Source organism: Daphnia pulex, chromosome 2 (genome assembly GCF_021134715.1).
Source record: "Daphnia pulex isolate KAP4 chromosome 2, ASM2113471v1".
Classification (NCBI taxonomy): domain Eukaryota; kingdom Metazoa; phylum Arthropoda; class Branchiopoda; order Diplostraca; family Daphniidae; genus Daphnia; species Daphnia pulex.
This window is the reverse complement of record NC_060018.1, coordinates 8,170,214-8,188,333: the sequence shown is the minus strand read 5'-3', so window position 1 is coordinate 8,188,333 and position 18,120 is coordinate 8,170,214. Positions and strand designations below refer to the sequence as shown.

The window sequence follows — 18,120 nt, the reverse complement described above, 5'->3', positions numbered from 1 at the left end:
GCGAATTTCCAGTAACTGATTGAGGCAAAGCAGGCAAAAGCAATGCCGGCAGCCATCTAAGCCATGATTTGCCACATTGAACATGTATATGGGGCATTGTTCATTGGTTCAAACCAATGGCCCTCTGTACCCGCACTTGTTGCGGCGTTACAGGATTAAAAGAGGTAATTTACATGGATATGAGTCATATCACGAATGAATCGCCGGACTCGTACGGTATCACTAAAACTCAACTTCTCCGAATGTTTCCAAAAGATTAGAAACTCCATCCATTTGGGCGTTGCTCACTTGTACAGTTGATCTTCGTTGAGAAAGGTGACGTAAGGACTCTCGTCCAGCAAATAGCGTCCCTAATTCGACAATACCATCAAACTTTTCCGGCTGACGTAGGCGGATGCGTTCTTTCTTCGTCAGATCTTTTACTAGAGTTGGAGCCAATTCCGGAGGCCCAACGGATTGACAGCAAAAACAAATTGCTCGAACTTTCCTTTCACCAAATTCTTTCAGATATTCCAAGACATTTTTGCCAAAGGAATCCGTGATGTTCTTGTTAGCCATTGAGATCAATTGGCGATTTGGATCAGCACCTGTAAGGCGGGAATGAAAAGCAATCAAATAAAGTACTTTCCTCTTAAGCATAGCCTCGTAATTGATGCAAGTAGCTTTGGCATTCAACAATTGATCGATTACGTCACCCAAATCAGGGCGTCGGTAAAAGAGGCAGAATTCATGAAGAGCCGTGATGTTTTCGTTGGCGATAAGGCCATAAGTTAAAGATATTGGCGTTCCCTCGCCATAAACTAAGCATACCTGAAACCAAAATTACATAAAACGAGAATTGAGGCGCATGTTTAAAAGCTTGAAAGGCAGAGCATCTTCATACCGGCTTCCTTGTAACTTTTTATTAAGAAGTTAAGTGCCCCTCGGGCGCTGAATGACATCTTTTTTACCTTTCAAAAACGAAAAAAAAAAGGTTTTTAATTAAAAACACAAATGAAACAGCGCATTTACCCCCCAGTTTTAATTTTTACCTGAAAAATAATTTTTGTTTTATCTAGTGGAGCAATCACCATCTTTGCAAGGGTGCCCACCATGGCTCCAGCGGTTAAATTTTCCAAAATCACATGACTAGCCGTTTTTATATATAAATACAATTCAAAAAGCGTGTGATGTACGTATGGGAAAACATATTTTTGCAATGATTCATAGCTGGGTAAAGACGGAAGATTCCAGCGTATTTATTATAGCGATTCTTTATCGGATGCGTTGAACCATAATGTACCTTGAATCTTAGGCGTGATCTCCTGCTCGTCAAAAAACATGCCAACGTAACCGTGATTCCCTTGTGGCTTGCAAGCCAACAAAGCGTAAAAATTGATCCCACAATCGGTTGGCCGATCCGTAGACATTTCGGATCCTCTTTGTTTTTGAAACTTTGAAAAAGTTTTTGAAACTGAAGTGCCATCAAAACAGGAAATTACGTTAAAGTATTTTGTTTTGTTTTCAACGGTTAAAAACTGTTTTTCTACCACAACTAGTCCATGTATGTTCGCTCGCACGCAACTGCCATCCCAAATGCCACATGCCAAGATTCATCCGCCGGAATTCTCCCTTCGATTACACTATGTCGGGAGGGGGGAATTAAGGTAGCGTTCTAGACTTCTAGTCCAGTTTTCGCGACAAACGCAGTGAGAAGTGTAGTTATTTTGTGCTCGACCTAAAATGGATGAAATTATCGAAAAAAGTAGAAGAAATGTCTTCAGCAAAACTCGGTGTTCAATTGACATGGATTTAAATGCTTTCGTGGCGAAAGCTTTAGAAAACTCAGGAGCGCCAGATATAGAGACAACGATGAACAATTTTATAGAAAAGGGTAAGATTCTCTGTTGTTTTCTCAAATTGTGGGTTATCTGACATGTATTTGTGTTAATGTAGTGTGCGTTGCCCCATCAAACCCACTACCTAAAAGGGCAAGTGGTTTCAAAATAGTTAAGAATGGGGTTATTGAAAAAATTTGTGTGAACAAAGAGCAACACAGCGTGTTTTGCCAAAACGAAGGGCATTAAGGATCCCATTCAAATCTCTTGATGATAAATGAAGAATGTGACCCATGTAATGAAAGTGGACCGAAAATGAAAACGACATGCGACACATGGTCTCTGCCACCACTTCAGCCAATTCTTGCAACTTGCCCTGTGCTATTCCTTGTGTTATTGTCGCGATCTTCCAGCGACGAAAAGATCAAACAGGAAGTTTATGATGATTTACGTAGGACTGTTAACGAAAACAAAAAGTATGTTCGTAAAAAATGTAGATAATGCAATACTAACAAAATTGTACTTAAGGACAATTTATATTGACAATAAACAGACCCCAAGGTTAGATCTGCATGCGTCTGCCTATATTCCAAAGATGGCAAATGGTACCGGGCTAAAATAGTCCAAATGGATTCCACTTCAGCTTTAGTACAATTTGTCGACTATGGAAACTTGCAAATTGTACACGTCGATCACATCAAGAACATTCAAGAGGAATTCGTCAAATTTCCTCCGTTTTGCATATCACTGCAGACTTGATGGAGAAGACGATTATCGTCTTTGGACAATGGAAGAAAAGAAAGGTTTAATCAGCTAAAGTGTTACTGATAAATCATGCTCACAGGCCAATGTGTAAATGTAGTTTTTAAAAACAGTGTTTGAGTAAATCTGCTGCATCAACAACAATGTCCAAGCAAGAATTTGCAAGCCTAAGTGAGTGTGACAAGCCGTTAAGACTAAAGACACCAGGAGGTGAAACAAGGGAACCCTTAATGGCTACAAGAATGGAGACCACAAAGGAAGCCGTAGTTGATCAGCTGACTGAAAGGATTGGAACTATTTTTCCAGCTCGGTCAAAGTCAGTAGATAACCGCCTGACCATGGCCTGAATCTTAAGATCACTAACCACAAAAAACATTATTTCTAGGGAGGCGGCTTTGTTGGATAAAGAAATACAACGCATCAATCAAATCTTGCAAGAAACAACCAAAGAAAAGAAAAAATTGAGGTGGAAGCAGGACGGGACAAAGCTGAGTTGGCAGAAGTTATTCGCAAGTAAGTAGAGTTTTTATAAAAATGGATTTGATTTCTTTATGATTCTAATTTTTTATTTTTTTCAAATAGGTACAATTAAACCAATTGAGACCTCAATCAAGCCGAGAAAAAGTTCAAGCAGCTTGAAAAACGTTATGATCAGCTCAAAGAGTCTCTTGATCTATTAAAAGGTGGCATGGTCAGAGCTAATCAGGAACACAAGGTAATTTCCATAGTCCCAATTAATAGTGCGAGTATAATATAATTTTTTTAAATGATAGGATGTCGTCTCAGAGAGGGACAAGTTGAAGGCTAAATTGCCAGTGTATCAGAAACAGCTCAAGGAAGTTGACATCGAAGAAACCTGGCAAGGTAATCATTCCACGAGATCCTTTTTACTCGTATTAATGAATAGTGTAATTCTAAAAACAGATTGGATGTGGCGCCCAAAGCAGAATGCTCCTCCAACGCATTCTACGATTTAAGCATCAATTTTAGTCCCACTGAAAATGTTAGAATCGATGAAGTTGGATCTGAATGAAAATTCATCCATCTGGATGAATGGTTGGTACACTGACCATGAAATGGTCACTCTCTTATACGATGAAAAAAGGAAATGAAAAGTCAATTTTTGGACAAGTGACACGAAAACCAAAAAGCTACCAAATCTTGCATCAAAGCGGAAAAATTGAAAGGAATTGCCTTAAGTCACTCGTCCAATAATCGGCAATGAGCTTAAGTTGGTTAAATCAATTTTTCGCGCCATGAAAATTTCAGACAGTCTATTTTCGTTCATATATTTTCTGGAGGGGGGAGTAGGAAGACATGGCCAGTGTCTAATTATTCCTTTATGTTTCTTCCTACCTTTTGCTTTCTTCCTTACCCCCCAAATTATGGCTAAAAGCCAAACACAGTTCCCCACAATATTGATAGTGGCTGTTTGGAAAAAAATCGCTGTTCGGATTTTTATGCAGGATACTGTACTTTTGTAGTTGTGATGACGCCATCTGGCAACACAGCACCCGTCGGTTCCATTAGGTTTCATTTGCAAAAATTTTTAAAATTCAAGGCGGTCTTTTAAATTGGGGTGCCCAGTACTAAAATAATGATAACTACAAAATTTCAGATTTTTAAAGAAATATTTGACCCTGCTAGCCGTGATAAAATAGCAAAATTTGTATTTTTCTTCCTAATTTCTTATGCGCTTGAGATGTTGTACTTATGTATGATAGTAAAGTAGTGAAAGAATAATTTTTATTTCCTTAGGCTAATTTTTTGAATCAACTAAAGAAAAGTGGAATCCTTCTAGAAAAGGTTACCTACATTTCTAAGGGGGTTGAAATTTCCATCGCCACCGAACAAACTGGCGTTATTACAAATTTTACAATCTTCGGCGTTGACGAGATGATGAAAAGTATTCGATTTTATAAGGCGGAGGATAAGGAAGAGATCCCAAATTGCAAGCTTCCCAATGTTGATGGGTATATAAGCGGTATGACTAAAGGTAAATTGATATTTTTTTGTAATATTCATTAATATCTAATCTTGTCCTGTTTCTAGATGCAACAACAAGGCTGTTGAGAAATCTGAATGAGTGCAAAATTCAAGCTGGCGCAAGACGCTGAGTGATAGTCAAGAATTAAAAAATGGCGTAATAAAAAAATTGAACAATAAATCCTCTAGTATTCCCCACATTTAACTCTCATCTCCCATTACCTGTTTAGTTTACTTAGAAAAAAATGATCTTTTCCCTAGTAAAACAATACGCCTATTTTTGAATATTGTCTATTGTTTATTATTTTCTCAATATTGTAAAACCACAATGGGTATAGGAAAAATTGAAACACGCGATAAGGGTTGGGGCGATAGGCTGATGGCTGGGGGAGAGGCGATAGCGGCTGGCGAAAAAATTGCGCCCGACCTTAGATGGGAAAAAATGGTGGAGAAAAAAGTAAGCCTCAGGCAAAATACTGCCAAGTAGCCGTTTGACGGATTTTTTCAGATTTTTCATATTCAATACGATGTGAAGCAGCAATTACGAACAGTAATGTTCATAATCAATAAAATTAATTTAAAAAAACCTCCTTAAAATCTTGAAACCCGCGAAAAGGGTTAGGGTGATGGCTGAGGAGAGGCGATAGCGGCTGGCGAAAAAATGGCGCCCGACCATGGACGGGAAAAAATGGCAGAGGAAAGTACATAACTTTGCTTAGGTATTAATACGCTCAAGCAAAGCATTATTAGCATGATAGATGTTTCGCAATTAAAACATTATAATTGATTATTTAAAATAACAAAAATTTCATTCGAAAAAAGTCAAAATAAAAAAAAATGTTCCACGACCATAAAACACGGTGGACAGGAGCGATGACAGGGAAAACGATTATGTTCCTCAATTTAGGACAATTAGCTGCTGCGTGCAGACTACAGATCAGAATGGCTTACGCAGAAAACCAAGAAGTGATTTGTTAGACAGTGAAGACGAAGAGTTTTTTTTTCAGTGATATATTTAAAGACAGTAATAATATCAAAATTTCTTACGAAGACTACATAAAGCAAAGGAACTGATTGGATAACGAAGCTGTGAGTGCTGTAAGTTTAAACAAAAATTATTTGTTGTGCAACTGCCGTTGTGATTTTTAAGATTTTCCTTTTCACATTTCGTCCTGTAACCTCAGATTAAGAAATTGTTGTCTACATGCTGCACTTTGATGGAAGAGATTAACTGTTACTGATTAGAAAAAATTTAATTTCGCATTACACGCCACTTGGTGCAGCGGCGAAAGTAACTGAAGTAATGTCGAATCAATTTTTCAACTCTCGAACCATGCTGGGAAAATTTAGAACACTCTATAAGGTAATATTTGTGATATTTTTGTAATCCTGCCTAACAATAACATGAATTTTCTATGTAACACAGACATTTTCAGATAAATTCAAGAAGCATTCCAGGCCATTGATAAGTCCAAGCGTTCAGCACTCATCGAGAATCAAATTGCTAAAAAAAGGACTGAACTGGAAAGCGTTATTGGTAAGTTAAAGTATTTATTGAAGAAATTAAGTTTCTAAATCTAATTGAAATGTATTTTTCTGTAGCTTCTGTGAATAAAATTAATCCATCATACCGACGTCCAGTACCACAGACGGTAATTCAGGATATTACAAAATTAATAGCTACTGGAAGAAGCAAAGTGTGCGATGGCTACTACTGCTAGTACTGCACTGCCTTCTACCAATGTCATTCAGGATTGTCTAAACATGAACACAACAAACATCCAGGGAATTTCGAAAGGGCATTGCATTATAACATACACCTCGCAATACAAATTTGCGATCCTGCCTTTCAACAAGCAGCAAAAATGATGGCTGTGGAAGTAGTTGATGGGTTGGAGCAATTCGAGATATTGCTTGATCCTCAACTGTCAGTAAGAAATTCTGAATTTTAAAAATTTTACCAATTGAAGCTAATATTTCCAATTTTTTAAATTAGCAAACTCTTTTCAAGAAGATGCGTATAATTGAAGCTGCAACTGAGAATCCATCGACTCCAATTCCAAAAAAGGAGGGCAATTGCCACGGTGCTTGCATCTCCAAATACGTCTACACGTCCATTGTCGTCTAATAGTCAGCCACCAACTAGTCAACCATCTCCGAAAACCATCATGTTGCATGAACAACAACTTATGCTGTAAAGGATGGTAAAAGTCTATTTTAACAACCCACTTTTTAGTTTACTTTTACTTTACTTAATTAATACCATATAGTTAAGTAACTTAACGGGAATGAGCCCGAGCGCAACGAGGAAAACAGGGGATTTCGGGTATAAAGAAAGACTTGAGCACGACAATAAATCGTAGCAAAAATGATTTGTTTTTAACTATATTTTATCTTACTTAAATTTATTAATAAAATAAAGTTATTGGTATCATTCTAACTTTACTTAACTAGACTTAAAAAAGTACAAATTATTAAGTACAGAGTATAATATAACACATTGTTTATTTTAAAGTTGAACCACCAGTTTCTATAGAGCGTAGTGCGGAATTAAGTAAAAGTAAAGTCAAATTAAAAATAGACTTTAACCAAAAACTGAACTGAAAATCAAGTGGAGAAACTTGAATACGCAAGAAGAAACAATCCATCACCAGGATACTTGAGCTTGGGTAAGAACCTCCAATTTCTGAACTACCAAAAAGAATCGAAGGAACGGAAGCAATACCCGTATTTTTGGGTGGATCCATACAACGCCATACACTGCTTCTGCATTGGATATCAACCATCTAAGTGGTTCGAGGATTCCGGCTGTTTCCGTTGCGCAAAATATAATAATAAAAAGAAAATTTTGACTTTACATTTCTTTACGTGGATTGCAAAAACAAATGCTCCCGTAAAAATTCTCTTTATTATTTGCTAATCTACCTTAAACATGTTCAAAGAATTCCTAAGTATAATTTCCTAACTTTCGGTTTCCTATATAAAAGGTACCTGAGACTGTTCTCTATCCTCCTATCTAATTTTCAACAAAGAAATATCTGTCAGTGACTAACAAAATGTTGTCGGATTCTGAAAAATATTCAACAGACTACTACTCTGGTTGGTTGGGGTGGAGGGGAAGACAAATTCACGTTATTTCAATTAAATAACAAAAAAGGTGACTGTCGAGTATAGGGAAACGTCCATCGCATAAGGAAAAATAATCAAAAAACGCCAGTCGCTTTAGAAAATGTATTTTAAAAAGAAAATCTCATTGTCATTAAAATAAACAATTTTCAGATTAAAACGAAGAATGTAAAAACTTACAGGGCGTTTCTGTCTATGGCGTATCACGAAACCAAAAACTAAAGTAGCCGATGGATGAATTCTTTCGGATTAAAAACGAGATGAAGCCATGCAATCACTATACTTTATTGTTTATCAACAATCAAAAGAATCAAAGAAAACATCCATAAAAGATTTAAACCCGCGAAAAGGGTTGGGGTTATGGCTTGGGCAATAACGCTTGGCGGAAACATGTCGTTAACGCTCAAGACAAATAAAATCTCCCCAAAAAAATCTGCTGATGCTGACGCGTCGGAGTACAAACAATCAATTGTAAATAGAGTGCGGATTAAATAATATAAAAAAAGAAAACAAGCATTATTCATTCCGCACACATTTCATTCTACAAAAACTTAGCCGTTTGTAAAAAAAACTTATTACTTATAGAATATTACTAAATAGACCAGGTCGGAAACCACCTACGACGACACTGTGGTGGTCCCAATACCTGTGCTCACTGTACACACAGGAGGTGTACACACAGTGTCCTTACACTTAATTAACAGTGTTAGTCACTAGTAATGAGCCCAACCCCTGTGCCCAGCTAGTCCGGCACTAAATAATGTAAAGAAAAACTAACGGGTTTAGAATAATAATAAAAAAGTAATCCAAATTTCCGGGTGGGTGGAGGCAGCTATGAACGGGATGACTACAGCGATGGTAAGTAGAAAAATTCGAAGCCAAGAGAAACACTTTTGTGTGGCCTCTATCCACGGTGGCGAATCGATGGCTGAGCGTTGTGTGACGAAAAAATCACCAGTTAACTTCCTGTCTTAAAAAAGGGGAATATTAAAACATTGAAGCTATATAGCTTGTTTGGAGTAGCATTGGGCAAATTGTAAGAGTAGTGGAAAAAATCTGAGGGTGGGTATGCGTGGGAAAAACGTCGTAATGAAATAGCTCGAGGCTGTTGACATTGAAAACTTGGTGTTAAGCTTGGGAAAGTTGTAACTATAAAAATCATCATGCACCAATCCTTAACATAAAATCCAAAATGCATAAACGTTACAATTCTCTCGCAGGAGTTGATTAACGTAGTATCATCAAAAAGATAGAATGTTTTGGACAAGTAGAATTGAACAATCTACAGTATAATTTTGGAATGACTGCTATTAAACTCGAAAAGTTTTTTTTACAATAGACTGATAAAAAAAATTGTTAATTTACCTCATCAAAATGCTTTTGTTGTTGGCTGTTTAGTTGAATAATCATGCGGAGGAGGCAATGGTAAGAATTTTCACTAATGCCCGTTGATTGCCTGTCCTTAAATTAAAACAATAGTCTAATCGATTTTCTTTACTTTTAGGTCGCCGGAGATCCTGGGGCTGGGGGAAATGACCGGATCGCTTTTGAAGTTCTACTTCGGGTTGATAACATTGGTCCCTTGGAGATCCCTGAAGTTCCAGGCATAATCGCTCCACCTCACGAGGAAAAAGCTCCACCTCGTATCCAAAACATTCGCCGTAGAAACGTCGATCTTATTGCAAGAATGGAGGGTGACAGAATAGTGCGTGTAATCCCTCCCGCCAATCAACCTCCAAAGAGAGATTGCCCCCGAGATTGCCCCATAACCGGCAAACGGTGAGCTTATGTTATGGGAGAACTTGCCTCACGCAGAAGTACCGGAAGAGCTCGTCCGTTTTTTCTTTCACCCCAATGCCGCTCCGCTCCCCCAGCACAGAATGGGGCCGTTCGACGTATGTGGCATATATCTGGAACGCCCAGCCGACGGGGCGATCAATTCCTGTGAGCATCGCTTTTGCGGGGAGTGCGTAGAGGAATTATCTCAGTAGAGAGTAGGGATGGGATTTCGCCTCCGGGCAAGCATGTACCCTTTCTGCAGACAGGAATTTTAATTAGCTTACCCTCTGCAAAATCCAGCGCTTCCAGCCCACTTGGAAAATGAATAGCAAGTAAAAAACGATTTGAAACAAGAAGAGTTATTGACTGCAGCAAAAAGCGTTTATCTGTTGCGTATTTGTCAGCCTCTTCTTCCTTAGCAATAATAATCGTTGGTATTTTAATCGCAATTGACCACAGATAACAATACTAGTACGAAATATGAATATTCAATTGGTGACGCTGAGTTGTTTGTGTGAATTAATTCCCACAATTCGTCTGCTGAGCGTTGCCAAGTCTTTTGGTATTGTGTCGCTAAATACCAAAGACGCTTTGGTCTTATGACGTCTAGGTTTTTGTTCTTCTGTCGCTTGAGTCAATTGAGTCATTGGTCATTTGTCGTGAAAGAAAATTTTTTGTTGGGCCTAGTGTCGCAATTTTTCATTTGTGGTCTTGAGTCACTATGATGTTACACGATATGATGTTTACGTTTCAGCGTTTCTCGTTCCGGAAAAAGACGACGTTGCCATTTTTCATATAAACCACCAACATAATTTGTCGCTGTTGGGTATTTCCAGCACGTTGTGTGTTGGTAAACTTGCTAAGTAATGTACTTAATCCATCCTCTACGGCATTTTTGGTTCTAGCTAACGTATACTGAAGAGATTTGAAAACCGGTCAAGTTTTCAGTTGAAACCTGCAAACGTCAAAAAATCAATTATTTACAATCGTATAAATTTAAAAGATAAATTTTTATTCATCCGCTTTTAGTTATTTTATAAACGAAACCAATGTTCGTGTAAGGGTAGGCCAAGGTTCGTGTAAGCGTAGACCAAGGTTCGTGTAAGCGTAGACCAAGGTTCGTGTTGCTTGAGGCCAAGGTTCGTTTGCTGTGGGCCCACTTCCTCTTATAAGAGAACGTGGGACCCACACCAAGCTAAAGGTTTTCCCTGGAGATTTGTGGTCTTGAGTCACTATGATGTTACACGATATGATGTTTACGTTTCAGCGTTTCTCGTTCCGGAAAAAGACGACGTTGCCATTTTTCATATAAACCACCAACATAATTTGTCGCTGTTGGGTATTTCCAGCACGTTGTGTGTTGGTAAACTTGCTAAGTAATGTACTTAATCCATCCTCTACGGCATTTTTGGTTCTAGCTAACGTATACTGAAGAGATTTGAAAACCGGTCAAGTTTTCAGTTGAAACCTGCAAACGTCAAAAAATCAATTATTTACAATCGTATAAATTTAAAAGATAAATTTTTATTCATCCGCTTTTAGTTATTTTATAAACGAAACCAATGTTCGTGTAAGGGTAGGCCAAGGTTCGTGTAAGCGTAGACCAAGGTTCGTGTAAGCGTAGACCAAGGTTCGTGTTGCTTGAGGCCAAGGTTCGTTTGCTGTGGGCCCACTTCCTCTTATAAGAGAACGTGGGACCCACACCAAGCTAAAGGCTTTCCCTGGAGTGAGTGGTGACGCGGGGGATGGGATGAGAGTGTTGGAGAAGATACAATCTCGAACAGTCGGAAGAGGCTTCACACCTCGCACATTGACATGTACCCCGTGTTATCTTGTTATGTCTATAAGAAACCGGTCAATCACTCTGGAACTGCTCTCTGTGTTAAATAAAGTGAAGTAAGCAGGTGTACGTATTTGATAAAGTCAATTTATTCCAATAGGTTATGGGCCCAGTTTGGCATCACAAAATTATCATCTTTGTACGTCACCAACCTGGTATAGTTTTATGTTAGTTGTTCGCATATTTGACAGTCCATAAACAATTCTTTTTGGTCCTAGCCTAGTGCTGGTTGGTTATGGTTTATTGCTGTGTCTGTTTTTCTGTATGCTAAAAACTAATCATGTCTACCAATACTTTTTCAACAAGAGATGCCAGTCACGTTACTAAGTTTAACGGCAACAACTTTCCTTTTTGGAAATTTCAAGTACTACTAGTCTTAAGACAGTATGATTTAGTGGATGTTGTGTTGGGAACGCAAGTCAAGCCCACACCAACAATGTCAGCAGCAAGTCCACCTACAGTTACTAACAATGCAGAAATTACCTTGTGGATGAAGAAAGACAACTCTGCGAGCTGTTGCATTGTAGCTACCATTGAAGAAAACTTTCAACGATCACTCATTAATTGCAAGTCTTCTAAGGAGATGTGGGATCGCCTAGCAGCACAGTACGAGCAAGCAGCTTCAGAAAATAAGTATTTCTTACAGCAACGTTTCTACAATTATTCCTTTCAACAAGGCCATGATGTGATGTCACATATAACTGAAATTGAAACTCTGGCTAACCAGCTAGGTGATCTAGGTGAAATTCAGTCAGAGAATCAGATCATCACCAAAGTGCTGTGCACTCTACCACCAAGCTTCAGATCAGTCGTTTCGGCATGGGAAAATGTTGACGAGGCGAAGAAGAAACTCCCACTTCTTACCACTAGGCTTCTGAAAGAAGAAAGTCTGAACAAGATGCACGAGAGTGAGGAGTCTGCAGAGGATAAAGCATTCTTTTCAAGAAGATCTAATCAAGTTAGACCCAAAGATGCACAATCAAGCAAGAAGATTGACCAAAGAATCTGCTACTTTTGTGATCCAAATGGAAAAACTGGCCATATTGAAGAACGCTGTTGGGTCAAACATGGTAGGCCTACTCGCTCACTCCAGAATGCAGATGCAGCTTTGAGTCAACAGCATACTGAGTGGCCATTAAATTACGGTTTCTCTTCACATATAACGTCATATCTTACAAGTACTTGCAGAGATCCGAAAAGCTGGTTTGCCGACTCAGGGGCTTCCCAACACATGTCAGATCAACGATGGATGTTTTCAACTTTCGACACCGTTGTCAATGGAAGTTATCCTGTGAAGGGGATTGGATCTGACAACAGTCCACTCCAGGCAACAGGAAGAGGAAATATCTGTATCAAGTCCAAAGTTAATGGCGAATGGAAAAACAACACCATACACGATGTCTTATTTGTTCCAAAGCTTGGAGCAAATTTATTCTCTATTCGGGCAGCAGCAAGAAGAGGAGCCAAGATCTTATTCGACGACGAAGGAGTCAGCATCACTCATCACTCATCTGTTGTGGCGACAGGCACAAGTAAAGGGACAAATCTCTATCTTCTTGATTTTGAACCTGTCAACCGTGGTGAACCTTTTGATCAACCACCATTCTCCACGTCTCTTCTTTCAAAAACAACAGCTGCACCAATAATCACTTGGCATCATCGTCTTGAAATGTTAGAAGAGCGTGGCAGAAATGTTATTTTTAACGAGGTCATTCCAGTTTCTCCCAACTCTACAGATGATGGAAGCCAAAATGGAGATGGGATTGATTTGTGTTCGTCTGTTGAAGATTATCCTACTGAAGACTCTTCCCATATTCCATGCATTGCTCAAGATCCAGATTTGTGTTCGCCTGTTGAAGATTATCCTGCTGAAGATTTTTCCCATATTCCATGCATTGATCAAGATTCAGTCACTATTGGAGCTTATTTGTGTTCGTCTGTTGAAGTAACGCCGCACATTCCGGATGACTTGCCATTATCAACTGTTCCAAAAACTGCATCGATTCTTGGACCACGTTCAAGACGGCCTCCTGTGCGATCGGCCGACGAGTCTTTAACAGGAATCTATGTGGGATTAGCAGCAGTGTGTTTGTTGTTGTTGTCCTGTGTTTACTTCCAAAAGGACGAGAATCACACTACCATACTGCTTTGCAGCAGTCATCAAACAAAATTGGACGAAATAGTGAAATATTTGTCAGATCAGTTTGAGATCACTTCTGGACCTGTCGACTATTTTATTGGCCTAGAAATTTCCCGGGATCGACATAAGAAGCTAATTCACGTGTCTCAACAGTCCTACGTGAAGAAAATTCTCGCCAGACTGGGAGTAGAAGATTATCCTTACCAAGAGGCTGTTGGATCCTTAATGTTTGCTGCAATTTGTTCTCGGCCTGATATATCCTATGCAGTTGGACAGGTAGCCAAATTTTCCAGCAAGCCAACTAGAACTCATTGGAATGCTGTTAAGCGCATTTTCGCGTACCTGAAACACACATCTTCCGTCGGAATTCCTTATTATGAAGAAGGCGAAAATCATTTATTGAAAGCCTTTTCAGATGCCGATTGGGGTGGTGATACAGATGATGGCACTTCAACAACTGGGAATATCTTCATCCTTAAAGGTGGTCCCGTGGCATGGAGTAGTCAAAACCAAAAATGTGTCTCCCTATCCACCGCTGAGTCGGAGTATGTTGCAGCCTGCATAACCACTAAAGAAGTTGTTGAGAACCAGTTGGCAGACGCCCTAACGAAGAACGTCGATTACCAGAAATTGTCAAAATTCAAACTTAGTATTGGGATGTGATCTTTGTCTAATTTCATGTTTGAGTGGGTGCATGCTATTTATTTGTGTTTGAGATTGAGTGGGTGTGTTGGAGAAGATACAATCTCGAACAGTCGGAAGAGGCTTCACACCTCGCACATTGACATGTACCCCGTGTTATCTTGTTATGTCTATAAGAAACCTGTCAATCACTCTGGAACTGCTCTCTGTGTTAAATAAAGTGAAGTAAGCAGGTGTACGTATTTGATAAAGTCAATTTATTCCAATAGAGAGGGGTAATGGCTGCTGTGCTGAAATTGACATTGATGCGAGTAAGTTTGGACTAGAGCAGCAGCTGCTCCGCTTCGGATTGAGCCGCTGTTGTGATTATGATTATGATTGTTGTTGTTGTTGTTCTTGTTGCTGCTGCTGCTGCCATCCATACCACCGCCGCTGGCCATCGAGTCACTGCCGGCCGGACTGATGTTGCGAGGCGTCAACAACAGCGACAAATGGAAGGCAAGGGGCAAAGCCTGGGAGCTGGGCGTTTCGCTCAGGACTAGAGACGGCTCGACTTCAGATAGGCACAGAGGTTGCCTTGATCCGGCCCTGTCTAGCATTGCCAGGCTACGCTATGATTGGTTGAACATCTGCAAAGCTCCGATGGGAATGGGGCTGTTACCGGAAGTCGGCGTGCTGCTGCCCTGGAATCCTGAAACGATTCCGTCAAGTCTTGGGGAAGGCTAGGGTAGTTGAGGGGAACAAGGAGCCATCATTATCAGCGGGGCAGCCGATATGAGACCACCACTCAGCGACGTTTTCGGATGGCTTGTGTTGGTTGCAGCGGAAACGTGTGTGCTTCCATCGGATTCCATCGAAGCAGAATTGCCGTTGACGGATAGAGGAGAGGACTGGATTGACACAAACAATAACTCTAGCCCATTGCACATTAAAACCATAGTGACTTACTCTAATTCGAACTAAAACCTCTCCTATAGCAGCATTTTTAGTGAAAATCCTTGGGGCAAAACTGATATCTCAATTTCTTGATTGCAGGAACCGTGCGTGTATTTAGTGCAGGGCAAAAAACATGAGCATCGAAAAAACAATTATGGAAATTAAAGTTGAGTGAAATGTTTATTTTGTATGCTATCGTCGTCGTCGTCTTCGTCGTCATTTGACTGTTTTCTGACGCCGACTTTCAGAAGGAAAACAACACAAAAAAGAGGAAAGGTGTACGAAGAAGTGAAGGAAAGAAGTTCTTCAGACAGTGAAAGGAACATCTTTTTCTGTAAAAAAATAAATTCTGAAACGCGTTTCCCATATTCAGCTACTGTCAACGAGGAACTGGCACATAAGTTTGAATATACATGAATTCGTGGCAATTATTTAATTATTGATGTTGTTCGAATTATATCAATATTACAAAAAAATGCAGATTTTACGTTTGCTACAGACCAGAAAACGGAAAAGATTGGACGAAGTCCACGGTGGAAATTTACAACAAAATAGCTTATTTCAACTTGATATGTGGATCCGTAATGTTGTTCAGAGTATAAGGGTGTTAAAGATAACTTTAACCCTTGTTGATTTATGTTTGAATCACACTGTGACTATATGCCGATAGTGAAGAGGAACCCAAAAAACGTGAGTTGGCTTTACAATTACGGGGAGTAAATATAAAAGATTTTTTTCTGATACATCCTTTGGGACATGGCGGATGGAACACTGAATTAAAACGAGTTAGCCCAACCTCGATTGACACTGCAATCCAACGTCAACGCCCCCCCCCATTTATTATTTTCCAAGAGTTTGTGGGTGAAAGTTCTGGCTGGCTGTGTGTGCTTTAAAGTTTGCCGATTTTTTTTGTTTTTGGCTTTAATTTTATTTTTTATTTTCACTTTTCTATTCACGATAATATTCCTCTCAATTGTTTAGTTTCTTTTATTGATTTTTATTTCATATTGACTCACACACACAATCAGCCAGAAATCACCGTAATATAGGATATTGAGAACTTCCGTGTTCTTTCGATAGCATGCGACTTTGGAGCCCAAAAGCCTTGTTGAAACTCTTCCTCTTTTTTTGGAAGCGCCGCTCGGCCTTCTTAACTACTTGTTGTGAGGATTAGGATTAGAGCTACTAACCATTTGATTCAAAACAAGAAGGTCCGAGAGGGGTAAGAGAAGTGTAAAAAAATTGAACAATAAATTAAAAGGGACAGTTTTACGTACCCATATGTAAAAGCAAGACGAAAGGAAATATTTTTTAATAGAGTTCCAAATTTGTTTTAAGAATTCGATACTTAGTACACTCTCGAATTCCAGTCTATTTGGTACTTACGACGATATCTTGTTGTTGATGAAACAGTTTGCGGAGGAGAAAAATGTTTACTTACGTCTAAGTAAACCTTCAATGTAAATTCAGTGTTGGAACAAAAATGTTCAAAGTGAAAAGAAAATTGACAAGAAATACATTTACAAAGAAGTAACCTACCGTTGTCCACATTCTGTGAAAATTAAGCCACGACTGTTCTGTGGTTGTGAAGAGTTGATTCATTTCCGATTTAACCCTTTTCAGCTGAAGTTTGAAATAGTGAAAAAGCAACTGGAACATAAGAATCATTCCATTTCCGAAGAACATAATCAAACCTATGCTAGGAAAAAGTAACCAAGATTTAATTTGTGGTTTCTTACTTTTTACTTATTAAATCTTACATTTATATAAGGCATATGGCTGACGAGGCGTTGGAATTTGTGAAGGACTCACTCGCTGCTGGCGCTCAACACACCATTGTAAGGAAAATACTTCAAGACAAATTCGGTACAAACCACATCTGTAAGGACCTTATGGTGGTTCACTAGAGTTTCCTCAGGCGTTAGGTAGCAAATGGCTAAAAATAGGTTATGGTGGCAACAATCACTGGTTGGTGGTAGCAAAGGGATTCGTCTTGCCGGAACACCTCCTTGTGTATGAGAGCAGTCCTGCTGCAAAGGTCTGTCAACACGTTCTCAGCTGCACGTCATCTTTCTAAAAACACCTAGGGAAAGAATGACATATGTTGTTCATGGCTGTCAGAAGCAAGGCAATGGTTTTGATTGTGGAGTCTTTTCCATTGAATTCGCTACGCTAGTTTAGTGAATGGAGAAGACCCAGCATCACTACTATACAAACCCTTGCAACTCCGTAACCACTTCCAAAGTTGCAGTGATGCTGGGGAGATGGAACCATTTCCTTCCACTATCTGTCGGCCAAGAACTAGGGGATAGAAGGTAGAAACTGCAGATGTGTTTTTTTTTTGCCGAAGAACTGCATGACTATACCTTGTAAAGGAAACCAGATTCTCTTGAAATGGTAGGGTTTGACAAAAAGGGGAGTGGTTGTGTGTTATGGGTTCATGAGATGTGTACAGATAATTTCCCAGTTGTCAAGAATAATTTGAAACAGTATTGTTATGATCGCCGCCAATTTGTCGACGTTCACACATCGACGGATGTCCCGGAATTACCCCTTTCTGCTTCCCTATTTTACTTGTATCTGTTTTACCTTGTTCCAAGGAACTCGACGATATAGGCTCGTCGAGTGAGTCCTTTTGTCTTTCACGTCTCTCTGACGTTGAGTTGAAGTCCCTTTCTTTTGTTCCTTTGGATTGATTTGAGGCCACTCTTGCGTACCATCTTGAACTAAGACGACGTCGCCAACAGCTCGGTACTCTTTCTAATAGCCAGGGTAACTTGTGTGTTGCCGTGTGTGAGTATTCTACTTTGTCTGTCTGTCTTCGTGTCGTTTATTGTTTGAATCGCAGATGTGTAATTGCTGTAACTGGAATGTCATATACATGGCCAGTATTCTGTGTATGTGCTGGAGCCGGAATACCACAAGTATGGCCGATGGGGTGAGTTTTGGCAGACACGGAGTAGTGTGGCCGGTAAGGGACTCGCCAGTATTCTGTGTATGTGCTGGAGCCGAAATACCACAAGTATGGCCGGTGGGGCGAGTCCTGGCAGACACGGAGTAGTGTGGCCGGTAAGGGACTCGCTAGATTATGT

General features: G+C 39.6%; 1 protein-coding gene across 1 annotated transcript; it reads left to right on the top strand.

Moving 5' to 3' along the window:
* Positions 1–11,326: 11,326 nt before the first annotated feature.
* Positions 11,327–14,310, top strand: LOC124208679. Its single transcript, XM_046606536.1, has 2 exons — positions 11,327–13,116; positions 13,189–14,310. Exons 1-2 carry the CDS (start codon positions 11,591–11,593, stop codon positions 14,111–14,113), a joined length of 2,451 nt encoding a protein of 816 aa, XP_046462492.1. The 5' UTR covers positions 11,327–11,590; the 3' UTR covers positions 14,114–14,310.
* Positions 14,311–18,120: the final 3,810 nt, after the last annotated feature.